The following is a 21,808-nucleotide window of genomic DNA, read 5'->3' on the forward strand; positions in this document are numbered from 1 at the left end:
AAATTTAAAAAGGAAAAATGACCAAATATATCCTTCTACTTTTGGATATTTTATATTTAACCTCTATTATACTATGTAAACAAATTTACCTCTATTGTTATACTATCCGGCCAAGTTAGCCATACCATCAGCAAACTTTTAAAAATTACTCCTTAATCTGTTAAGTAATCCAAGATCTCCCAATTTTCTTTTATTTAAATCACTTGTTATTCTTCTTGCTCCACTATTTTCAGAAATTGCTATTGTTATGAATGTTAAGGTAATAGGCTATACAAATTATTCATTGTATTTTTAATTATCAATGCACTCACTTCTCTTGTGATAATGGATTTAGAATTGGTTTAAAATTTAATTTACTTTTTAATCATATACATACCGTAGAATTCAGTGGGTCTACTTATTGTATATTATAGGCAGTTGATCATCATGTATATACATGTATATTCGAATATATTTTGTTATTGTCTGGTTAGTATTGAGTTCGATCGACTAACTTAAGAGTGCACAATGCGTAAGCATTTGATTAAAGTAAAGTTAAATTCGACAATGTAAAGTCTCCAAAGAACTTCAACTTCTATCACTAATACTTGCAAAGTCTTCATACCTTTAATGCAATAAATCTACGGAAAAGGGTCATATTTGTCCGTGTACTCTTTAAAAGGGGTTATATTTATCCTTCGTTATACGTTTTTGATATATTTATCCTTATCGTTATACTTTAGGATCATATTTGTCCTCGTACTCTTCAAAAAGGGTTACATTTTCCCTTCGTTATACTTTTTTGACATATTTATCCTTACAATGATACTTTAGGATCATATTTTTCCCTCATCAATTAAATCCCCATGTCCTACATTTGTTTTCCTACATGGCGCCTATGTGGATTTTTTCCCCTTCAATTTGAATATGGTCACCTATTTAAGATAATTTAACCTGACCACCCAATTAAACCAGACCCACTAACTAAAATAAACTGAAATCCTAATTCCCAACCCCCCCACTCATCCATCTCTCTTCTCCGGATCAACTCCATATTTTTTGGATAGCAGCGGCAACCTATCAAATCAAGTCCAAGCGAGAAAATTTTGGACAGTGAGTGAATGAAACTATAGTGTTACCTCTAATTCATCCGACAACGACAACTCGGTTCAGTCTCGCTTATAGAGGCTATTCAAAACTTCACTCATCTTGACATTTTCTTAAATAAACTTGAATGTTTTCTTCGAGTTTTAGGCTTCTGTCAGTGCTCTATTCTAAGCACTGACCTTTGTCATTAACTCCATTATTGTGCAACTTCTCGTAATTTACTTTGGCTACTGCAATAATAGTGAGTTGTATCATATTAGTGATTTTGAGTTCAAAGTTCTTGTTTGCCAATATGTTGCCGGTGTTATCCGAAAAACATGGAGCTGAAAAAGAATTTTATCTTAAATATGTGACCATATTTAAATTGGGTGGGTAGGTTAAATTATCTTAAATAGGTGACCATATTTAAATTGGAAGAAAAAGAAATCCACATAGGCGCCATGTAGGAAAACAAAGGTGGGACATGGAGATTTAATAGATGAGGGGCAAATATGATCCTAAAGTATAACTGTAAGGATAAATATATCAAAAAGTATAACGAAGGGCAAATGTAATCCTTTTTGAAGAGTACAAGGGCAAATATGATACTAAAGTATAACGGTAAGGATACATATATCAAAAAAGTATAACGAATGGCAAATATAAACCTTTTTTAAAGAGTACAGGGACAAATATGACCCTTTTCCGATGAATCTATTAAAGTTGGGATGTTGTAAATACTTTTAAAATTTAGATAAGCTACCTAATTTAGATTCTTCAATTTACTATACTTTGTTTACTAACCGTTGTATTATTTTAATATTTCTTTCTCTTATTTTTTTCTAACTAAGAAAGTAGGTAAATGCAATTTATTTCGAAAATAGTGGATCAAGAAGAAGAATACGTGACTTAATTAAAATGGTTTGGGAGATTCTAGGTCACATGACGGGCTGAGGGGTAATTTTTAAAAGTTTACTGATGGTAGGGGTAAATTTGGCCGGATAATATAATGGTAGATGTAAATTTGGTCGGATAGTATAAACGAGGTTAAATGTAGACAATATCAGAAAATAAAAGGGTATATTTGGCCCTTTTTCCATTCAAAAATCGATGCAAGTTTAGGGGGCTATTAGGTCATTTTGCATAGTTATTTTTTCCTACGGTTGAAGGTAAATTTATTGTTCGAGGCTTTTTAAGTTGTGGATGTTATAAATATATTATATTATGGATGTTCATTTAGTACTCCGTTGTAAATAATCTTCCTGAAGAAGCTTATCCATATGGGACTCCACCGTAAATATGTTTATCCATTTAGTACTCTATTGAAAATAAGCTTCCTGAAGAAGTTTATCACTTCGGTACCCGGTTATGGATAAACATTACCCTCGGTAGAAGATTATCCATACCGGGTATAATAAGCTTATCCATTCAGTACTCCGTTATGGATAAACATTGCTCTCAGTAGAAGATTATCCATACCTGGTATAGTAGCAACTTACACAGCAGCTTACACAGCAGCTTGTAGTAGCAGCTTACACAACAACTTCCTTTCTTCTATAAATAGAAGAGATTTTAGTTCATTATGTACATCAGTTTGAATTCGAATAATATATCAGTTTCTCTCTATACTTGTCTTTACTTTATAGTCTTTATTTTATAACACGTTATCAGCACAAAACTCTGACATCTCGAGCAAATACTTTGAAAGTATTAGAGGTAAGAACTTTCTTTTCCTAAATAATGTTAAATCTTTCTAAACTTGAATTTGTAGCCCTGGATATATCAGACAAAAGCTACATGTCTTGGGTGCTTGATGCTGAAATTCATCTTGATGCGATGGATCTGGCAGACACCATCAAGGATAAAAATCAGGCATCAAACCAAGACTGTGCCAAAGCAATGATATTCCTACGCCATCACCTTGATGAGGGCCTGAAAATGGAATATCTCACTATTAAAGATCCAGTCATACTATGGAATAATTTGAAAGATAGATATGACCACCTGAAGATGGTCGCTCTTCCACATGCACGTTATGATTGGACTCATCTAAGGCTACAAGATTTTAAATCTATCAGTGAGTATAATTCTGCTATATTCAGAATTATTTCCCAATTGAAATTATGTGGTGATAATATTACTGATCATGATATGTTGGAGAAAACTTTCACCACTTTTCATGCCTCGAATATGCTCCTGCAGCAGCAATATCGAGAGATGAGATTTAAAAAGTATTCTGAACTTATCTCACATCTTCTTATAGCAGAGCAACATAATGGGCTATTAATGAAAAATCATGAAAGCCGACCTATTGGTTCTTGTCCATTCCCTGAAGTGAATGAGACGAACTTCCACCAAGCTAAACGTGGAAGAGGTCGTGGCCCCAGTCGTGGTCATGGCCGTGGTCGGGGAAGAAACCCCAATCATGGTAATAATAATGCACCAAAGAAGCCTCCTCACCACCAGCAGTGGAAAAGGAAGGAACAAAAGCATGAAGCGGTGCAAGCGCCAAATGTAGAAAATGCATGCTATAGATGTGGAGGAAAAGGGCACTGGTCACGTACCTTGTCGTACGCCAAAGCACCTGGTTGAGCTTTATCAAGCCTCCCTGAAGAAGACAGAGAAAAATGCTGAAGCAAATTTTATTTCTGAAGATAATTTAGACTTCATGCATTTGGATGTAGCTGATTACTTTGCACTCCCAGAAGGAGAAACAAGTCATGTAATCGGTAGTGAATCTGTAGAAATGTAAATATTTTAATTTTTGTTGTTTGTAATAGATAGTATGGTTATGTAATTGTTGTACATAAATAAAAGTTATGCTTTGATAATGATGTTTACTATAATATATTTTATTTATGTTATTTTGAAGAATATGGATAACCCTCAAATTATGTTTGGATCAAAGACAAATCATGAAGATATTTGTGTTATTGATAGTGGAACAACTCATGCCATATTCAACGATCAGAAATACTTTTCTTATTTGCATAAGGAAAAAGCAAATGTTTCAACAATTTCTGGTAATATAAGTTTGATTGAAGGCTCCGGAAGAGCCATAATATTTCTGTCTAAGGGAACAAAACTTATTATAGATAATGCATTGTTCTCCTCCAAGTCCCGAAGAAACTTGTTGAGTTTTATAGATATCCGCCGAAATGGGTATCATGTTGAGACAATAGATGAAATGAACAGGGAATATCTTTGTATTACAAAGAATATTTCTGGCCAGAAATGCATTGTAGAAAAGTTACCAACTTTATCTTCTGGCTTATACTATTCAAAAATTAGTACAATTGAAGCACACTCTATCGTAAACCAGAAGTTTACGGATTCAAATACTTTTGTGCTTTGGCATGGCCGTTTGGGCCATCCCGGATCAATAATGATGAGACGAATTACTGAAAATTCGAGTGGGCATCCATTAAAGAACTTGAAGATTCTTACAAATGACGAATTTTCTTGTGATGCTTGTTATCAAGGAAAAATGATCACTAGACCATCACCAATGAAGGTTGGTATTGAATCCCCTGCCTTTTTAGAGCGTATACATGGGGATATATGTGGACCTATTCACCCACCAAGTGGGTTGTTTAGATATTTTATGGTCCTAATAGATTCATCTTCAAGATGGTCTCATGTGTGCCTACTATCATCTCGCAACCTGGCATTTGCAAAGCTATTAGCCCAAATAATTCGATTAAGGACACAATTCCCAGATTATCCTATAAAGGCTATTCGCCTTGATAATGCTGGAGAATTCTCATCTCAAGCTTTTGATGATTATTGTCTATCCATTGGGATAAAAGTTGAACATCTTGTAGCTTATGTTCATACTCAAAATGGCCTTGCAGAGTCATTTATTAAACGCCTGCAATTGATAGCAAGACCACTACTTATGAAAAACAAAATTGCCCACTACTGCTTAGGGCCATGCTATCTTGCATGCAGCATCACTTATCCATCTCAGACCGACACATTATAATAAATATTCTCCGTCACAATTAGTTTTTGGTCATGAACCAAACATTGCCCATCTACGAATTTTCGGATGTGCTGTATATGTGCTAGTAGCACCACCACAACGTAGTAAGATGGGACCACAAAGAAGGATAGGAATATATGTTGGGTTTGAATCACCCTCTATTATTCGCTATCTTGAATCATTAACAGGAGATTTATTTACTGCTCGATTTGCAGATTGTCGGTTTGATGAAATAAAGTTTCCACAATTAGGGGGAGAGAAAAAGGAAATCAAAAGAGAAATTGTGTGGAAAATTTTATCATTATCTCACTTTGATCCCCGTACCCCTATATGTAATCAGGAGGTCCAGAAGATCATCTATTTACAGAATATAGCAAATCAAATGCCAGCCGCATTTACTGATTTGAAAAGGATAACTAAGTCACATATCCCAGCAGAGAATGTGCCTATCTGAATTGATGTCCCAGTAGGACCATCTACTAGCATGAGAGATAGTGAACCTAAAGCACGCCTGAAGCGTGGTAGGCCTTTGGGTTCTAAGGATCGAAATCCTCGAAAAAGAAAATCGACAAATGATCAAAACGATACTATGAAGGGATCTCCTGAAGAGACCCAAAATCTGATTAGTTCTGAGATTCCTGAAGAAATCAATGAACCCGAAGCTCATGTGAGTGAGGAAATTTTAATAAGTTCGATCAGTGATGGGATTAATTTAAATTGATCTGAAATAGTGGTAGATAATATTTTTGCATATAATGTTGCACTTAATATTATGCAAGATAGTGAGGATCTTGAACCTCGATCTGTCGAAGAATGTCGACAAAGATCTGATTGGCCAAAATGGCAAGAGGCAATTCAATCGGAATTGAAGTCACTTGCTAAAAGAGAGGTCTTTGGACCAGTAGTCCAAACACCTGCTGGTATAAAACCAGTTGGTCATAAATGGGTTTTTGTGCGAAAAAGGAATGATAAAAATGAAGTTGAAAGATACAAAGCTCGCCTTGTTGCACAAGGATTCTCACAACGACCTGGAGTCGATTTTGATGAAACATATTCACCTGTTATGGATGCCATAACATTTCGATATCTCATCAGTTTAGCACTACATGAAAAGCTTGAAATACATCTAATGGATGTAGTTACAGCTTATCTGTACGGTTCACTTGATAATGAAATTTATATGAAAATCCCTGAAGGATTTAAAATGCCTGAAGCAAAATCTCAGGAAATGTATTCAATCAGATTACAAAGATCTTTGTACGGTTTAAAGCAATCTGGGCGCATGTGGTATAATCGCCTTAGTGAATATTTGCTGAAAGAAGGTTACATAAATGATGTTATTTGTCCATGTATTTTTATAAAGAAAATGGCATCAGAATTTGTTATACTTGCTGTTTATGTTGATGACATAAATCTTGTTGGAACTCCAAAAGAGCTCCAAAAGGCAATTGAATATCTTAAGAAAGAATTTGAGATGAAAGATCTTGGAAAGACAAAACTTTGTCTTGGTCTGCAAATTGAACATTTAGCAGACGTGATCTTTATCCATCAATCAGCCTATACATAAAGGGTCTTAAAACGCTTTTACATGGACAAAGGCGCACCCATTGAGTACACCAATGGTTGTTCGATCACTTGAAGTGAATAAGGATTTGTTCCAACCTCCAGAAGAGGACGGGGAACTCCTTGGTCCCGAAGTACCCTATCTCAGTGCAATTGGTGCACTAATGTATCTTGCTAATGCTACAAGGTCTGACATAGCATTTTCTGTTAATTTACTAGCAAGATATAGTTCTTCTCCTACACGGAGACATTGGAACGGGATTAAGCATATATTGCGATATTTAAAGGGAACTCTTGATATGAGTTTGTTTTATGCTAACAAAGATAGTGCAGACCTTGTTGGTTATGCAGATACAGGTTATTTATCTGATCCCCATAAAGCTCGATCTCAAACCGGCTACGTCTTTACATATGGAAGTACTATCATATCATGGCGCTCCACAAAGCAATCTATTGTTGCTACTTCTTCAAATCACGCTGGGATAATAGCTATTCATGAAGCAAGTAGGGAATGCGTATGGTTGAGATCAATAATTCATTTTATTCGAGAAAAATGTGGTTTGGAATGTGAGAAAAGACCCACAATTTTATACGAAGACAATGCTGCATGCATAGCCCAATTGAAGGGAGGATTTATAAAAGGAGATAGAACGAAGCACATTTCACCAAAATTATTCTACACACACGATCTTCAGAAAAGTGGTGACATTGATGTGCAACAAATCCGTTCAAGTGATAATCCAGCAGATTTATTCACTAAATCTTTGCCAACTTCAACTTTTGAGAAGATGGTATACAAGATTGGAATGCGGAGACTCAAATATTTGAAACAAGGTTTTCATCAGGGGAGTAAAATACGCGATGCACTCTTTTTCCCTTACTAAGGTTTTTTCCCATGGGGTTTTCCTTATAAGGTTTTTAATGAGGCACCTAGCAATGCGTATTACTAAATATGTGTACTCTTTTTCCTTCACTAGAATTTTTTCCCACGTGTTTTTTCTTAGTGAGGTTTTAATGAGACACATTATCTTTTAATGAACATCTAAGGGGGAGTGTTATAAATATATTATATTATGGATGTTCATTTAGTACTCCGTTGTAAATAATCTTCCTGAAGAAGCTTATCCATATGGGACTCCACCATAAATATGTTTATCCATTTAGTACTCTATTGGAAATATGCTTCCTGAAGAAGCTTATCACTTCGGTACCCGGTTATGGATAAACATTACCCTCGGTAGAAGATTATCCATACCGGGTATAATAAGCTTATCCATTCAGTACTCCGTTATGGATAAACATTGCTCTTAGTAGAAGATTATCCATATCTGGTATAGTAGTATCTTACGCAGCAGCTTGTAGTAGCAGTTTACACAGCAACTTGTAGTAGCAGCTTACACAGCAACTTGCATAACAGCTTACACAACAACTTACTTTCTTCTATAAATAAAAGAGATTTCAGTTCATTATGTACATCAGTTTGAATTCGAATAATATATCCGTTTTTTTCTATACTTGTCTTTACTTTATAATCTTTATTTTATAACAGTGGACCTTTTATGATCTTTTCTTCTTTGGTTTCTCTGGTGCAGAAACTTAGAACGTGGCCACTTCCAAATGCAATATCAACGACTGCTATACAACAAAAATTAACACGTGTACATGGAGAAAAATATAGTGACACATTAATTTGTGCTAGCCTATTAGCTGCATTGAGATTTGAGAATCAAGAATCAATGGCGTTGAGGTTTCAACCTTTTTCTCCCCTTCTCAACTTCCGCTCCACTAAACGAAGTCGCACAGTTTTGGCGCGCAACGAAGTCTCTGCCACTTCTAACGGCTATCCTTCCTCCACTCTTACCTCAAAACAAGGTTGGGCACTTTCTCTGTGTGTGTGTTTTAAGTATTGTGTCATTGTTTTAGCTAACCGAGAGTCAAATTAACTACATATTGACTACGGTTTTTTAACATATGCTTGGTACTTTGGTGTAACAAAAACTTTTAGTAGTAATTTTAGTGTAGTTTCTGAATATGTAAACTTCAATTTAGGGAAAATGATAGCTCCGAAAATTGGTCAAAATAACACTATTCAACAAGCCAAAAGTGCCAAACAAATTGGGATGGGAGAGAATGTGCTTACATGCTTCTCAATTTTGGATATTCTAAAATGTATAATTCCTATCTCTTTGAAAAAGATTGACAATATTTTCTTAGTTTAAAAAAAATTGATACTTTTCAATATTTACTTAATAAAAAGTATTTATAGCCACACAAGTGACATGACAGGCTTCAGATCCCAAGCTTAGTAGTTTTATAAGCCACATAAATGTTATGGCTTAATTAAGACTACATATCTTAAAAGTTTTTCTTTTTGAAAAGGAGGGGGTCTCAGTTTCTTGTAGCTGTCTTTTACAAGTCACATTACCATTCTGTGTTCCATCAAATTACATGGGACAAATGGAGTACTTTTTCCTTATAAAAAAAAAGAACAAATCTATGCACGATATGTCTGCCTATTAAAAATTCCTGGTTTCTAATGTCTGTTAAAATTGTTCTCTTCATGATAACTGGTGATGTATCTCATTGTTAATCCATGAAATATGGACCTCAGCGTAAACTGACATTCCAGCGAAGGAAAAACATGTACTTCTGAAGTAATACTATGAGAGGATCAGCTTGTGTAGACTTCTAATGCAGATAAGTTGTCTCTCTCTACAGGAACATGTTTTTTTGACTGCAAGAATTATGTGCAGGCAAGCCAGAAGCAGATATCATTGTTATTGGAAGCGGTATAGGTGGGCTATGCTGTGGTGGACTTCTTGCTAGGTATGGCCAAGATGTTTTAGTACTCGAAAGCCATGATGTAGCTGGGGGTGCAGCTCACTCTTTTGATATTAAAGGGTACAAATTTGACTCTGGTCCATCATTGTTCTCCGGTTTTCAATCAAGAGGTCCTCAGGCAAATCCATTAGCACAGGTTACACTCTATCTGCTTACAATTTTGCTTTGTTTACTTAGAATGTAAATGAATTCAAAGATAAGGAAAAGAGGTTCAGCAGTTGGTGTATTTGAGACAAAGATACTAGCATTATTTCCCCTTTTCATTCCTAGACCTTCCTTCCAAATGTAGCATTCGTCTTATGTGGATAGAACTCCTCTTTAGGGCATCCGATATTAGCATTTTCTTTGTCGCATCGACATTCTTATGCTACCACTCATGAAATAAAATGTATCAGATGTTAACAAATTAAACATCCGCGGAGAAGCTGAAGACAGTTTACTGGCTTTTTCTCTACCTAGAAGTTCATTCTAACGTGTTGTTGAGCACCTAAGAAGCGACTGATCAATCATGAATAGCAATGACCACAAAAATTGCAGCAAATCAGTACTGTGAAACTTTGAAGAGCTAGCTATTGACGTTTTATGCATACGTTGAGGACGGAACATAATTATGGTCTTCCTCTTAATAGTTAAATATTTAGGATGTGCGTGAGTTACAAAATTCAACAGTACGTATAACACTGAACTTAATCTCCTGGAATGGCTGATTGTGAAATCCTGTCCATTCACTATCTAACTGTGAGAATGAAGAATAGTGCTGGAGCTGACAAACGTTTTAATGGGATCAGTTTCACTAATATATATAAGAAAACATGTATGTTAATGTGAAAGGTTATGGTGGATGTAAACCATGAGAGGCCAAGCTGCTACAATCAACGGGCCAGTTTTTTTAATTGCTTTCAAACACTTTTTATGCTGAATTCTGGTTTAATTGCCTTTGAATGAACTCTTTGAATTTATTTTTTATTTGTCAGTCAATGTGTTTCATCACCTTTAAGTTGGATGGTCTTAGAAACCGGCTTTGAGATACAATTTGAAGAACCTACTAGCTTCCTTTCCCTTGGATAGCCAGATATGCATTTATTAGTGCAACATGCTTTTATTGACAATATGTGCTACTCTTTATGTAAAACTACTCTATGCGTTGTATTCTGTAGATTTTGTTTCGGGGTGGGAGGGTAGCAAGCGGGATTTGAAGTTTTAGGACAATAGCTTCAATAAGTTCAGGTCACCAATTTTCATTTCATTCTTATTTCTAGAAAAGTTGACGTGTCCTGTTGCACTGCAAATCTGGTAGAACAGATGGCTTGACGACAATATGTTCTTGATCCTTCATGCCTTTGTTCAGTGAGAAATAAGTGACTTGCGGCTCCATTTTTTTAAAACCATTCTTTGCTTGGCCTAATTAACTAGTAATTCTTTACTGCAATTTATTGGACATTTAGTCTGTCTTCTTGTTAGAAAATGCAACTCAACTTATTGATATGTTTCTCAGGTTCTTGATGCATTAGGTGAATCAATTCCCTGTGCAAATTATGACTCATGGATGGTATATGTACCTGAAGGTGAATTCTTGTCACGCATTGGCCCAACGGAATTTTTCAAGGTCTGACCTGCTGGTTGCTTTTGGTAACATGTTTCATGGACATCAGTAAAAATTTATCCTGTGTGTTTTCATTGTTTGCAAGCTTCACATTGTATTTCCTTTAACATGCTTCATGATAATCTTTCTCACCATTCAGGATCTGGAGAAGTATGCAGGACCAGATTCAGCGAGAGAGTGGAGGAAACTTCTCGTGAGTATTGGATACTTTCCTTACATGTTTTCTTACATGATTTATTGCTCGAATACTCAGAGACTGAGAGACACATTTTTACAATTTAGCTGACATCTCTCGGCAGTCCCTTTCTCTCCAACTTTTGTAAGAGCTCTTTACTGTTCTCTGTTATCGAATCTTATCTCATTTGCATAGAGTGTTGTTTTTACAGGACGCAATACTTCCAATCTCAGCAGCTGCAATGGCTCTACCTCCTTTATCCATCCGAGGTGACTTGGGTGTTATTTCAACTGCTGCTGCTAGATATGCACCTTCTCTCTTAAAAACTTTTGCTCAAATGGGACCTCAAGGAGCCCTTGGTGCTACCAAGCTTCTCAGACCCTTTTCGGAAATCATTGATTCTTTGGGGATAAAAGAACCTTTTATACGAAATTGGCTGGATCTCCTAGCCTTCTTGCTTGCCGGGGTCAAAACTAACGGCATACTCTCAGCAGAAATGGTAATTATGGGACATGCATATTACCTTTAGAGATATTTCTTGGAAGTTAATGTTGTTTGCATCTATCAGAAAAAAAAAATTGATTGATCTTTGCTCAATTGTCTCTAAATCATGCGTGTTGCTTCCTCCATGATGTTATTTGTAAAAATATGGTGACAAGCTAGCTGTTTTTTCTCTTAGGATTTTATAATTCATCAGTTGCACTATAGACATTAAATACTGCATTCTACTTCTACAGTAGGACCTCACACAGTAATATTGGAATCTGGAAATTACCTTCTAGATTAATATGCTAATTTTGGTTTTGCGCACACTGCAATTGTCTACTTTTCTCTTGCTTAAGATTTTGTTGGTTTTGCCGCAGAAATTAAGAGTTTCTTAAAGTTCACTTTTATAATAGGACCTCAGTTCCATCCTATGATTGAAATCCAAAAGGTGGTCTTGTAGATTACTGTCAAATTTGAGCATATTGCCTACTTATTTTCCAGTGAGTACCAGAAATTTTGAGCATATCCCAGTAAGTTTATCCCTTTTATGGATTTCAATACCGAGTTTGTATTTGTGGTTCACACTATGTGAGAGCTCAATTCGTACTAGAGGTGATTCAGTTTAAACTTAACTTGTTTGCTAAACATGAAATATGTTCATACCTAATGTCAAAGTCCAAAGCATGGGAATCTTTCCCCGTTTACACTTCTCATTTTGCATCACTATTGACAAATGTGATGGCTGCAACAACCTACTTTTGCTGAATGAATTTAATGGTTTTCACTTGGTTGGCATGCATTGGGATTAAGCCGATCTTGTATTAATCTCATCTTCATGTCTCACAAATTCTTTATTTGATTTTATGTTTAACCTTCTTCTATTTATTTTTCTTATTCATTAATGTAGATCAATGTCATCCTTTATGCTTCATAGGTGTACATGTTTTCAGAATGGTATAAGCCGGGTTGCACTCTAGAATATCCACTTCAAGGAAGTGGAGCAATTGTTGATGCTCTTGTTCGAGGATTACAAAAATTTGGTGGGAGGATTTCTCTCAAGAGTCACGTAGAAAACATAGTTGTTGAAAATGGCCGAGCTGCTGGAGTCAAATTAAGAGGTGGCCAAGTGAGTAAATAAAAACTATGATGCATAGTGAAATGATACACGACATTTTGATTAAGGTTGTGCTTTTTCCTTGTCAAAAACATAAACCAAAATATTTGATGCTGCAGTTTGTTCGTGCCAAGAAGGCTGTGGTTAGCAATGCATCTATGTGGGATACCTTGAGCTTATTGCCTCCAGAAGTTGTCCCAAAATCATACCGAGACAACATCAAATCGACCCCACAGTGTGAATCGTTCATGCATCTGCATTTGGGTTTTGATGCAGAGGTAAGCTATAGCATAACGATGCATTGTTGAGAATTCTATTAGTAGGCTGTGGCAATGCAATATGATCTTCATGGATTGACAGTAAAAGACCACATAAACTGGACTATCCAATCATATGATATAATGATTAGAAAGGTCATTTTCGAGGTAATTATGTTAGTACTATTCTGCTTGTTCCATTCTTTTATGCTCTTCCTCTTGTGGGTGGGTTGTGGAGATATTTCCTTTTTTTCTGATTGACATTGCTTCATAGCCATTAAAACATGTCTCTGGGTGTCGCGTTTCATGAATTCTTTTATGTCCATTGAAATGGATGTTTAGGGTATACCTGATGACCTGGGAATCCATCATATAGTAGTAAATGACTGGGACAGAGGGGTTGATGCTGATCAGAATGTTGTGCTGATATCCGTGCCTAGTGTGCTCAGTCCAAATCTTGCTCCACCTGGAAAGCATATTTTGCATGCCTATACCCCTGGAACTGAGCCATTTGAAATTTGGGAAGGTCTTGATCGCCGAAGCAATGAGTACAAAAACCTCAAGGCTGAAAGATCTGAGGTACTCCTTGTTCTCTTATTTATTGATGATAAACAGTGGTCCGGCTTCATTATCTACAAAATCTTGAGATGATAGTATTACTGATCAATTTGCATTATTTATGTCTCATTAGTATGATGTTAGCTATCACATTGTTAGATGCTGCGTCTTTTATCTTGATTCAGAAGTTAAGCCACAATGCTCAAGCGATTGTGCATAGCTGATTTATGCTATAGATATTTCCTGTTAAGTTTATTCTCATTGACTTTTCTTTTCCTTCTCTGTGTTTATCTTTGCAATTTGTGACCTTCAGTCAAGAACTTGTTGAACTTTTCACTTCAGGTAGCTGTAAATAGGTGTGCATATTGAGGTCCCTTTTAACCTGATTTTCTGTTTACATGGCAGGTATTGTGGAGGGCTGTGGAGAAAGCACTTGGTCCAGGGTTTAATTGCGAGAAGTGTGAGGTGAAATTAGTTGGAACTCCATTAACACATAAAAGATTTCTTAGAAGAAACAGAGGGACTTATGGGCCAGCTATATTAGCAGGTAAACATAGGTGGATCTAGGTCGGCTTCAGTGTGTTCATTTGAACTCATTGCTCTCGATTTTATTAACTATGTATACATATGCAAAAAGAATTAAAGTTAAATTGATAATAAAATCACACTCATTCTGAACCCACTGACCTTATCTTGGATTCTCCTCTGCAGGTAAAGGCACATTTCCTGGACATTCAACACCAATTCCACAACTCTTGTGCTGTGGAGACTCTACTTTTCCTGGCATTGGAGTGCCTGCAGTTGCTGCTAGTGGTGCCATTGTTGCGAATTCGCTGGTTTCTGTGGCAGAACATTCACAGCTTCTTGATGCTGTAGGGATATGAGGAGACTTTTAAGCTGGTTTAAAGGCCTGTTTTTTGATTCATCCTGTACATTGGTTATACTTTGTACAGTTCTTCCTTTGTTACAATATTGAATCTAGCATTTTGATTCTTCTGCTCGAAACTAGTCTGAACTGCAAGTTATACTCTCCACACTTTTGTACTAGTTTTTTCAGTTCTTATTGACTAACAAATGTGAAGATATTCTCCAATTTTGCCCTCTTCTCCTTGGTCCTTCATCACTACTGACTCCCATAGGGAAAAAAAAAACAAAGAATTTACTGAAGGCTATTATAGTATTTCCTGAGCCTTTGGCTTTTCAGTAACTGAGCTTTCACATGCATGTACTCGCTGATTATTTTATGTCTTTGTAGCAGTTAATGGCATTAAGAAGAACTCAATGAGAATAGAGAAACACTATGAACAAAACTTCAACAAGGTACGTAATGTGCTTACATTCTGTTAATCTCAGGGCAGTTTAATTTGTTCTAATCTTGACTGGATGATCAGTTGGAATAGCTCTTCTCTAGGTATGAACAGTGAGAATTTAGCCGTTGGATTCGGAGCCGAGAATTTTAGATGCGAACCAAAAAAGGAATTCTTGGAAGTTGGAGATCTCTCATTATCTGTTAGTACATTAGAATGGGTTTAGGAGGTCAATGGAAACCTCAAAGTAAAAACATTTTTCTTTGAGTTGAAATTATTTTTAGCGGCGACGTTGGCATCCACAATATTTAAGGCTTTAACAACACACGGGTGACCATAGAATAACGTAACGACTTATTCTGTGCATTTGAACTCCATTTTCCTATCTAATGCTTCATGTATGCTTGTTTGTTGTTTTGTAACTTGTGAGGATGGTTGTTTTGGTTTCGGGAAGGTTTGGGAGTGAATTGAAATACTTAGTTCTATTGTTGGAAGCTTAAGTAATAAGAATTGATCAAGGTTTGACTTTTGTGTAGACGACCTCAGATTAGTGATTTGATTGTTCCAGTAGGTTCGTATAATAATTTTGGGCTTAGTGTATGTTCAGATTTGGAGGTTCCTAACATGTTTTGGCTTTATTTGCCGAAAGTTGGCTACTTGAAGATTTGGAGAGTCATAAGTTTGACCGCGAGTCGACTTTGATGATATCGAATTCGAATTGTTGTTCCGAAACTTGAAATAGGTTCGTTTAGTGGTTTGGGACTTGTGTGTGAAGTTTGGTAGGAATTCAGAATGTTTAGGCTTGGTTCGGACATGTTTGCGGAAATTAGAAAGTTTGAAACTTAAGAGATTGATTTTGATCGTCGATTCTTGATTTTGATATTATTCATAGTGTTTTGAGCATTTGGATAGGTTTGGATAATGCTTTCAGACTTGTTGGTATGTTTGGATGGGGTCCCAGGGAGGGGGACTCAGGTGTATTTCAGATTGATTTCGGATAATGTTGTTGCATGTTGGCAGAATTGGTTCTGGTGCATCAACATGCGCAACTTTTGGCGCAAGTGCGAGGTCGTAGAGGCGGAGAGGAGGTCGCAGAAGTGGAGCTTGGCTTGAGCTTGGGAGTCCGCAAATGTGGACTTGTCTGCGCGGAAGCACATGCGCAGATGTGTGTTGGAAGCGCACCAAAGGCTCCACAGGAGCGGATGGAGTGCGCAGAAGCGACTGGTTGGCTAGTTAAGTGATTTGCATATCTGCGAGGATTGTGCCATGCAGAAGCGATTGTTTTGTCCGCAGATACGGAAGTCATTGGCGGGAGATTATATTTCGAGAGTTTGGCTTATTTTCATTATCTTGAGTTTTGGAGCTTGGCTAGAGGCGAATTTTTGAGAGAATTTCTTCACCACTTTGAGGATAAGTGATTTCTACTTTATTTTGATATTATATCTTGTTTTCCCATGGATTATTGCACATAGATTATTAGATTTGTTAATTTGTGTGAGTCCGCCAATCAGTAGAGTACCTGGTCCTCTACGAGATTCTGCTAAGAATACTAATAAAGCAATATGTAAATAAGGCAGAGTGGAAAAAAACCCACACAAGGGGATCAAAAAACCATGACCTACACGTGTAGGCTTTCAACTTCACTAACTTGTAAAAGCCTATTACAAGTCACTTTGCAATGACTCCATTACAAAGAATTTACTCAACTAACTTGTGGTACTCTTACCACAAGCCACTTTGTGGCTTCCTAGTTACAAAGACTTTCACTAACTTGTGATGCTCTCACCACAAGCCACTTTGTAACTCTACGATTACAAAGACTTTTGCTTATGACTAAACCTAGTCACAACATAAACTCGAGGAGTTTACGGATTTACAAGAGGATTCCTAATCAAACTCTTCTAGCTAAGCAGTTTAGGAGATACAATAAGTACAATCACAAAGTTACAACTCAACTAGGACATCAATAAGCTATCTTTAGGAACTGGTCCGTAGTTGCATTCAACTTTGTTCTTCAAGCTTGTGAGGATTGATTTCTCTGTTTTTGGCAAGAAGCTTGAATGAGAAACTGAAACATTCAGGTGATATTTTGTATAAAATCATTGTAGGTACACTTTGATCACATCACTTGAAATGATGTGAGCACTTTAGTTGGTCAAAGAATGAGTGAGCGCTGGAAATAGTGCAATGTGGCAGAAACAGTGCAGTGCAGTCAGTCACTTCATTTCCAGGTGTGTCCAATTGACTTTGTACTGTGATGCGGAAACCACAAGGGTATCAGATCCTTGTTTTGGTTCCTAGCTCCTGAAGCTATAGCAGTACACCTTTAGTTGGAATTCGTTAAACTTGCAGTATAGTCCGAGTAGGTCAGGTTCCCTATCTGGTTCTTAACAGTAAGTTTGTTAGATCATCAAAACATAAGGCAAGAACATTTAAAACCTATCAATTTCCCCCTTTTTGATGATGACAAATTTAACATTTATAGAGTGGATTTAGAGTAGTAAGAACCGGATTAAGTAACAGGGGAACACATGTTCCCCCTGACTCTATGCCTTTCGTAACACATGTGTTCCCCCTGAGTTGATGGCCATATTATTTTTCCCCTTTTGGCATCATTAAAAAAAAATACAGACAGAATAACAACACAAAGAAGTCCAGCTAAGCTAACTCATGCCACATATGTGCACACAATCATGATAGAGAATAGAAACACAGAAGGAGAGTACTGACATAATAAAACAAGGATTGATATTAATAAAACTTTAATATGCCTTTGCTTTGAAAAAGCGAAAGGCAACATTGGACTTGTTAAAACGGGAGCAGTAGTGTTTCATCCCAACCACGTAAAAAAAGGAAAACAAAAACATCTGCCAAAACATAAAAGAAAACTTAACAAACATTTCCAAAAACTGGTCACTGAAGGGGTACTTAGGGGACACTAGGAGTAAAGGGCTTGGAAGCTGCAACAAGCGTTTGGAAAACGAGGTCTATTCGGGCATTTTCCGACTTTTGCTCATTGAGCAGTTCTGCTTTCAGGTTCTCTACTTGCGCGCTGAGATCAACATTCTCCTTTGTCAAACAAGCTACTTCATTATTTGACACCGGAACCCCTTGGGCTTGCTGACCTTCCAGGATAGCATTCCTGGCCTTCAACCGACGAATTTTCTCAACTGTACTGTTCTAAGCATTACTAAGTTGTGAGACGGTTGATGTACTTTTTACCCTCCATTCTTTTCTATGTACTCACACTCTCCCAAAGTTGTCTGTGAGAAAGTCTGTTTCCTAGTCCCCACTTTGCCTATCCCCAATGGAATTCAAAGAATTTGAATATTTAAGTAAGCAGGAACCCATAGGGAAGTCCATGATTACCATCTTTGAAGGTGGCAAACTTTTGCATGTGTTCAATCATAATAGTAGGCAGACTCACAAGAGTAAAACTATCCAGTTGCACCATCAAGAATAGGTCAGACTTAGAAGTCACTGACCTCATCTCAGCTCGAGGCAATAGAACTTTGTTAACCAATTCAAACAGCAGCTGATAGATAGGGAGTAGCGCTTTCTTATGGATCTGGTCCCCCTTCTGGTTTGCATTATCTTTTACCATGGCATTTCTGAAGTTAAACTGACATACATCTTTTACACTGGACACACCAGCTGTAGGAACCTTAAGAATATCTCCAAGCAACTTTACATCGAACAAGATGTCCACCCCATTGACCAAGGCACAAATGCGTCCAGTCTCAACGGGAAATAGGCTAGCAAAGAAGCTTTGTACCTCATCCTCATATACTTAGGTGCATCAATTTGAAATAGATGCGCCCAGCGTTGAAACTCGACCATTTCCAGAATTTGGTGCATTCCAGCCATCTCAGAGATTGCTGGGTCAAACATACGACCCATCAGAACTTTTTGATGCCTCAGGCATTCAGAGCTAAGGCTGACTTCACTTCTCATTCTCTACACAGAACCATGTTCGTCAAAAGTTTCAGACTTGCGTTTGCCGGACTTCTCTCTACTGAATTTTCCTTTTCCCTTGGATTTGACTAACACATCCTCATCAGACATAGAAAACTCACTCACCACCTCCTTCATCTTGGACCTAGATGTTGACCCCTTCTCTATTGAAGCAGGCTTCATCTTTTTCAAAGACCGTCTAACAAGTGAACTAGGTTCATCTGGGGTTTCCTCTTCCACCTCGACTACAGGGATCGCCTCATCGCTTACAGGTACACCGTCTTTCACCAACTTTCTCCTTTTCTTCTTACTACTCTTCTTGCTCTTTTGAAGGGCAGAATTGTAGGCCACCTTAACTTGAAGCCTGGTAGTAGGTCGTTTGATTTCAGACTCAGGGGTGGACACAACCCTTCGCTTACTTATGAATGCATCAAGAGCCACATTATCTAGGTCTTCTTCATCACTGGATCTCATTTCAGGTGCTTGAATTTCCAAGGGCACAACATCGAATGCAGGAACAACACTGTCCTGGGAACAAGGGACCTAACCTATCCTCCGGAGAGGGATCAGGTTCCTCATGTGATGCCCCAGTAGTATCTGCTAGTGCATCCCCTTCAACAATTACAATGGCCCCTTCTTCCCCCACACCTTGTACCTCATTTTTCTGAGAGATAATCTCATGCAGTACACCATTAGCAGACACCACAAACATGGTTACAACATTTTTCTCTTATTCAAATAGTTCTACTACCACCATGGAATCGGTAGCAATGATGGAAGAACTCTTTGTGACCTTGGGGTTTTGACCTTGTTCTTTACTTGGTCTTTGACCGGTGAGAGCCTCAGACGATGGGGAGAACGGAACAACAGTTTTAAGGGTTTCTGAATTAGGAAGAGACTGGGAAATTGGGTGAGGTGTGACTATAGCGACAAGAGTAATAGTGGGTGAGGAAGGCTCAGTAGGATCAGAAGGCTCCATAGATTGATTAGTAGTAGTTACGACTGAGGTAGAGTGATCGGAAGTTGTCTCAGCCATTGAGAAAAGTGGTACGACGATGCTTTTGGGAAATTTTAATGTAAGACTTATGGTTAGGAAGAGCAGGAAAGAGGGTTTTTAAGAGGAGAGGATAATTATGAAGAGAGAGGAATAGGCACCGGATCTAAAACGGCGGTTAAGTGTGGAGAATTGCAATGTTTCAGAAGGAGATGGAACGATTTGAAATGAAGAGACGTGACTGAAGGATCTGAAAAGTTTAATGACATGGCAGTTATGTTTTGTACCCTTTTTAAGATGTGTATTAAAGGATGCACAGAGCTACTAACCTTTGGTACAAGAACCAGGTTCTTGGCCTTTTTTTTAAAGAATCAATCCTCTTTTATCATTCATGCACTGCATCAACAGTTTCTATACTCATCATGCGTATTACTTGCAGTGGTACTGAAGTGAGTTAGACATGGCCAGAAAACACTTTTAGCCAGTTATTTCTTGAAGGTGATTTTCATAGTTAGATAAAGATGAATCAGGTTCTCAATTGGGCTTTAAAAGCCCCAACTTCACTCTGTTTCTTTCAAATTGTTCCCTATTTAGCGCCTTGGTGAAAATGTCTGCAATTTGATCCTCTATGCTGTAGAACTTCATACATATCAACCCTTTCTCCACATTGTCCCTCAGAAAATGATGCCTCACATCAATATGTTTTGTCCTTTTGTGTTGAACTGGATTCTTGGCCATGTTGAGTGCACTGGTGTTGTCACATAGAAGGGGCACACTCTCAGTGAGTACCCCAAAGTCCTCCAGTTGCTGCTTGATCCATAAAAGTTGAGCACAGCAGGATGCTGCGGCTACATATTCAGCTTCAGCTATTGAAAGAGCCACTGAATTTTGCTTCCTTGTGCCCAAAAGATAAGACATGAACCTAAGAAGTGAGCCATTCCAGAAGTGCTTTTCTTATCCACAAGATAACCTACATAATCTGCATCAGCATACCCAATCAAATTAAAATTGTCACATGACGGATAATACAGCACCAGGTCTTGTATTCTTTTGAGATATCTCAGTATTCTTTTGGCAGCCTTTAAGTGAGATTCATTGGGATTTGATTGAAACCTTGCACACAACCCCACAATAAAAGCAATATCAAGTCTGCTGGCAGTGAGATAGAGGAGAGACCCAATAATGCCTCTATACATGGTTTGATTCACAGGAGATCCAGTTTCATCCATGTCTAGTCGAGTGGCAGTAGCAATGGGAGTGTCTATCACCTTTGATTCTTCCATGTCAAACCTCTTCAAGAGCTCCCTGATGTATTTTTGCTAACAAATAAATATACCCTTTGAGGACTGTTTTACTTGAAGACCCAAGAAGAAGTTCAGTTCCCCCATCATGCTCATTTCAAATTCACTTCCCATGTGTTTTGCAAATTCTTCACACAGAGAATCAGCTGTTGCTCAAAAAATGATATCATCAACATAGACCTAAATAATGAGTAGGTTCCTTCCTTGTTTCTTTAAGAAAAGAGTGTTGTCAATTTTCCCTCTTTTAAAGCCATTTCCAGAAGGAACTTTGACAACCTTTCATACCAAGCTCGAGGAGCTTGCTTTAGCCCGTACAGAGCTTTGTCCAACACATATTCAGGGTGCTCATGACATTCAAACCCTGGAGGTTGCTTCACATAGACTTCTTCCTTAAGGAGTCCATTCAAAAATGCACTCTTGATTTCCATTTGGAACAAGGTGAATTCCATATGAGATGCAAAATCGATTAGAATTCTAATAGCTTCCATGCGAGCCACTGGAGCAAACGTTTCATCATAGTCAATCCCTTCCTCCTGATTGTAGCCTTGGACCACTAGCCTGGCCTTGTTCCTTATGGTAATTCTATGTTCATCGAGCTTGTTTCT

At 37.5% G+C, this 21,808-nt stretch overlaps 1 protein-coding gene across 1 annotated transcript; it reads left to right on the forward strand.

Annotated features, from left to right (window-relative positions):
• The first annotated feature begins 8,274 nt into the window (after positions 1-8,274).
• On the forward strand, positions 8,275-14,740 carry LOC104237074 (prolycopene isomerase, chloroplastic). The gene is made up of 10 exons (XM_009791151.2): positions 8,275-8,485; positions 9,367-9,590; positions 10,950-11,060; positions 11,197-11,250; positions 11,444-11,731; positions 12,653-12,844; positions 12,952-13,110; positions 13,432-13,668; positions 14,053-14,194; positions 14,359-14,740. The coding sequence occupies exons 1-10, from the start codon at positions 8,350-8,352 to the stop codon at positions 14,529-14,531; spliced, it is 1,716 nt and encodes a 571-aa protein (XP_009789453.1). The 5' UTR covers positions 8,275-8,349; the 3' UTR covers positions 14,532-14,740.
• Positions 14,741-21,808: the final 7,068 nt, after the last annotated feature.

The sequence above is a fragment of the Nicotiana sylvestris genome, chromosome 10 (assembly GCF_000393655.2).
Source record: "Nicotiana sylvestris chromosome 10, ASM39365v2, whole genome shotgun sequence".
Taxonomy (NCBI): Eukaryota; Viridiplantae; Streptophyta; class Magnoliopsida; order Solanales; family Solanaceae; genus Nicotiana; species Nicotiana sylvestris.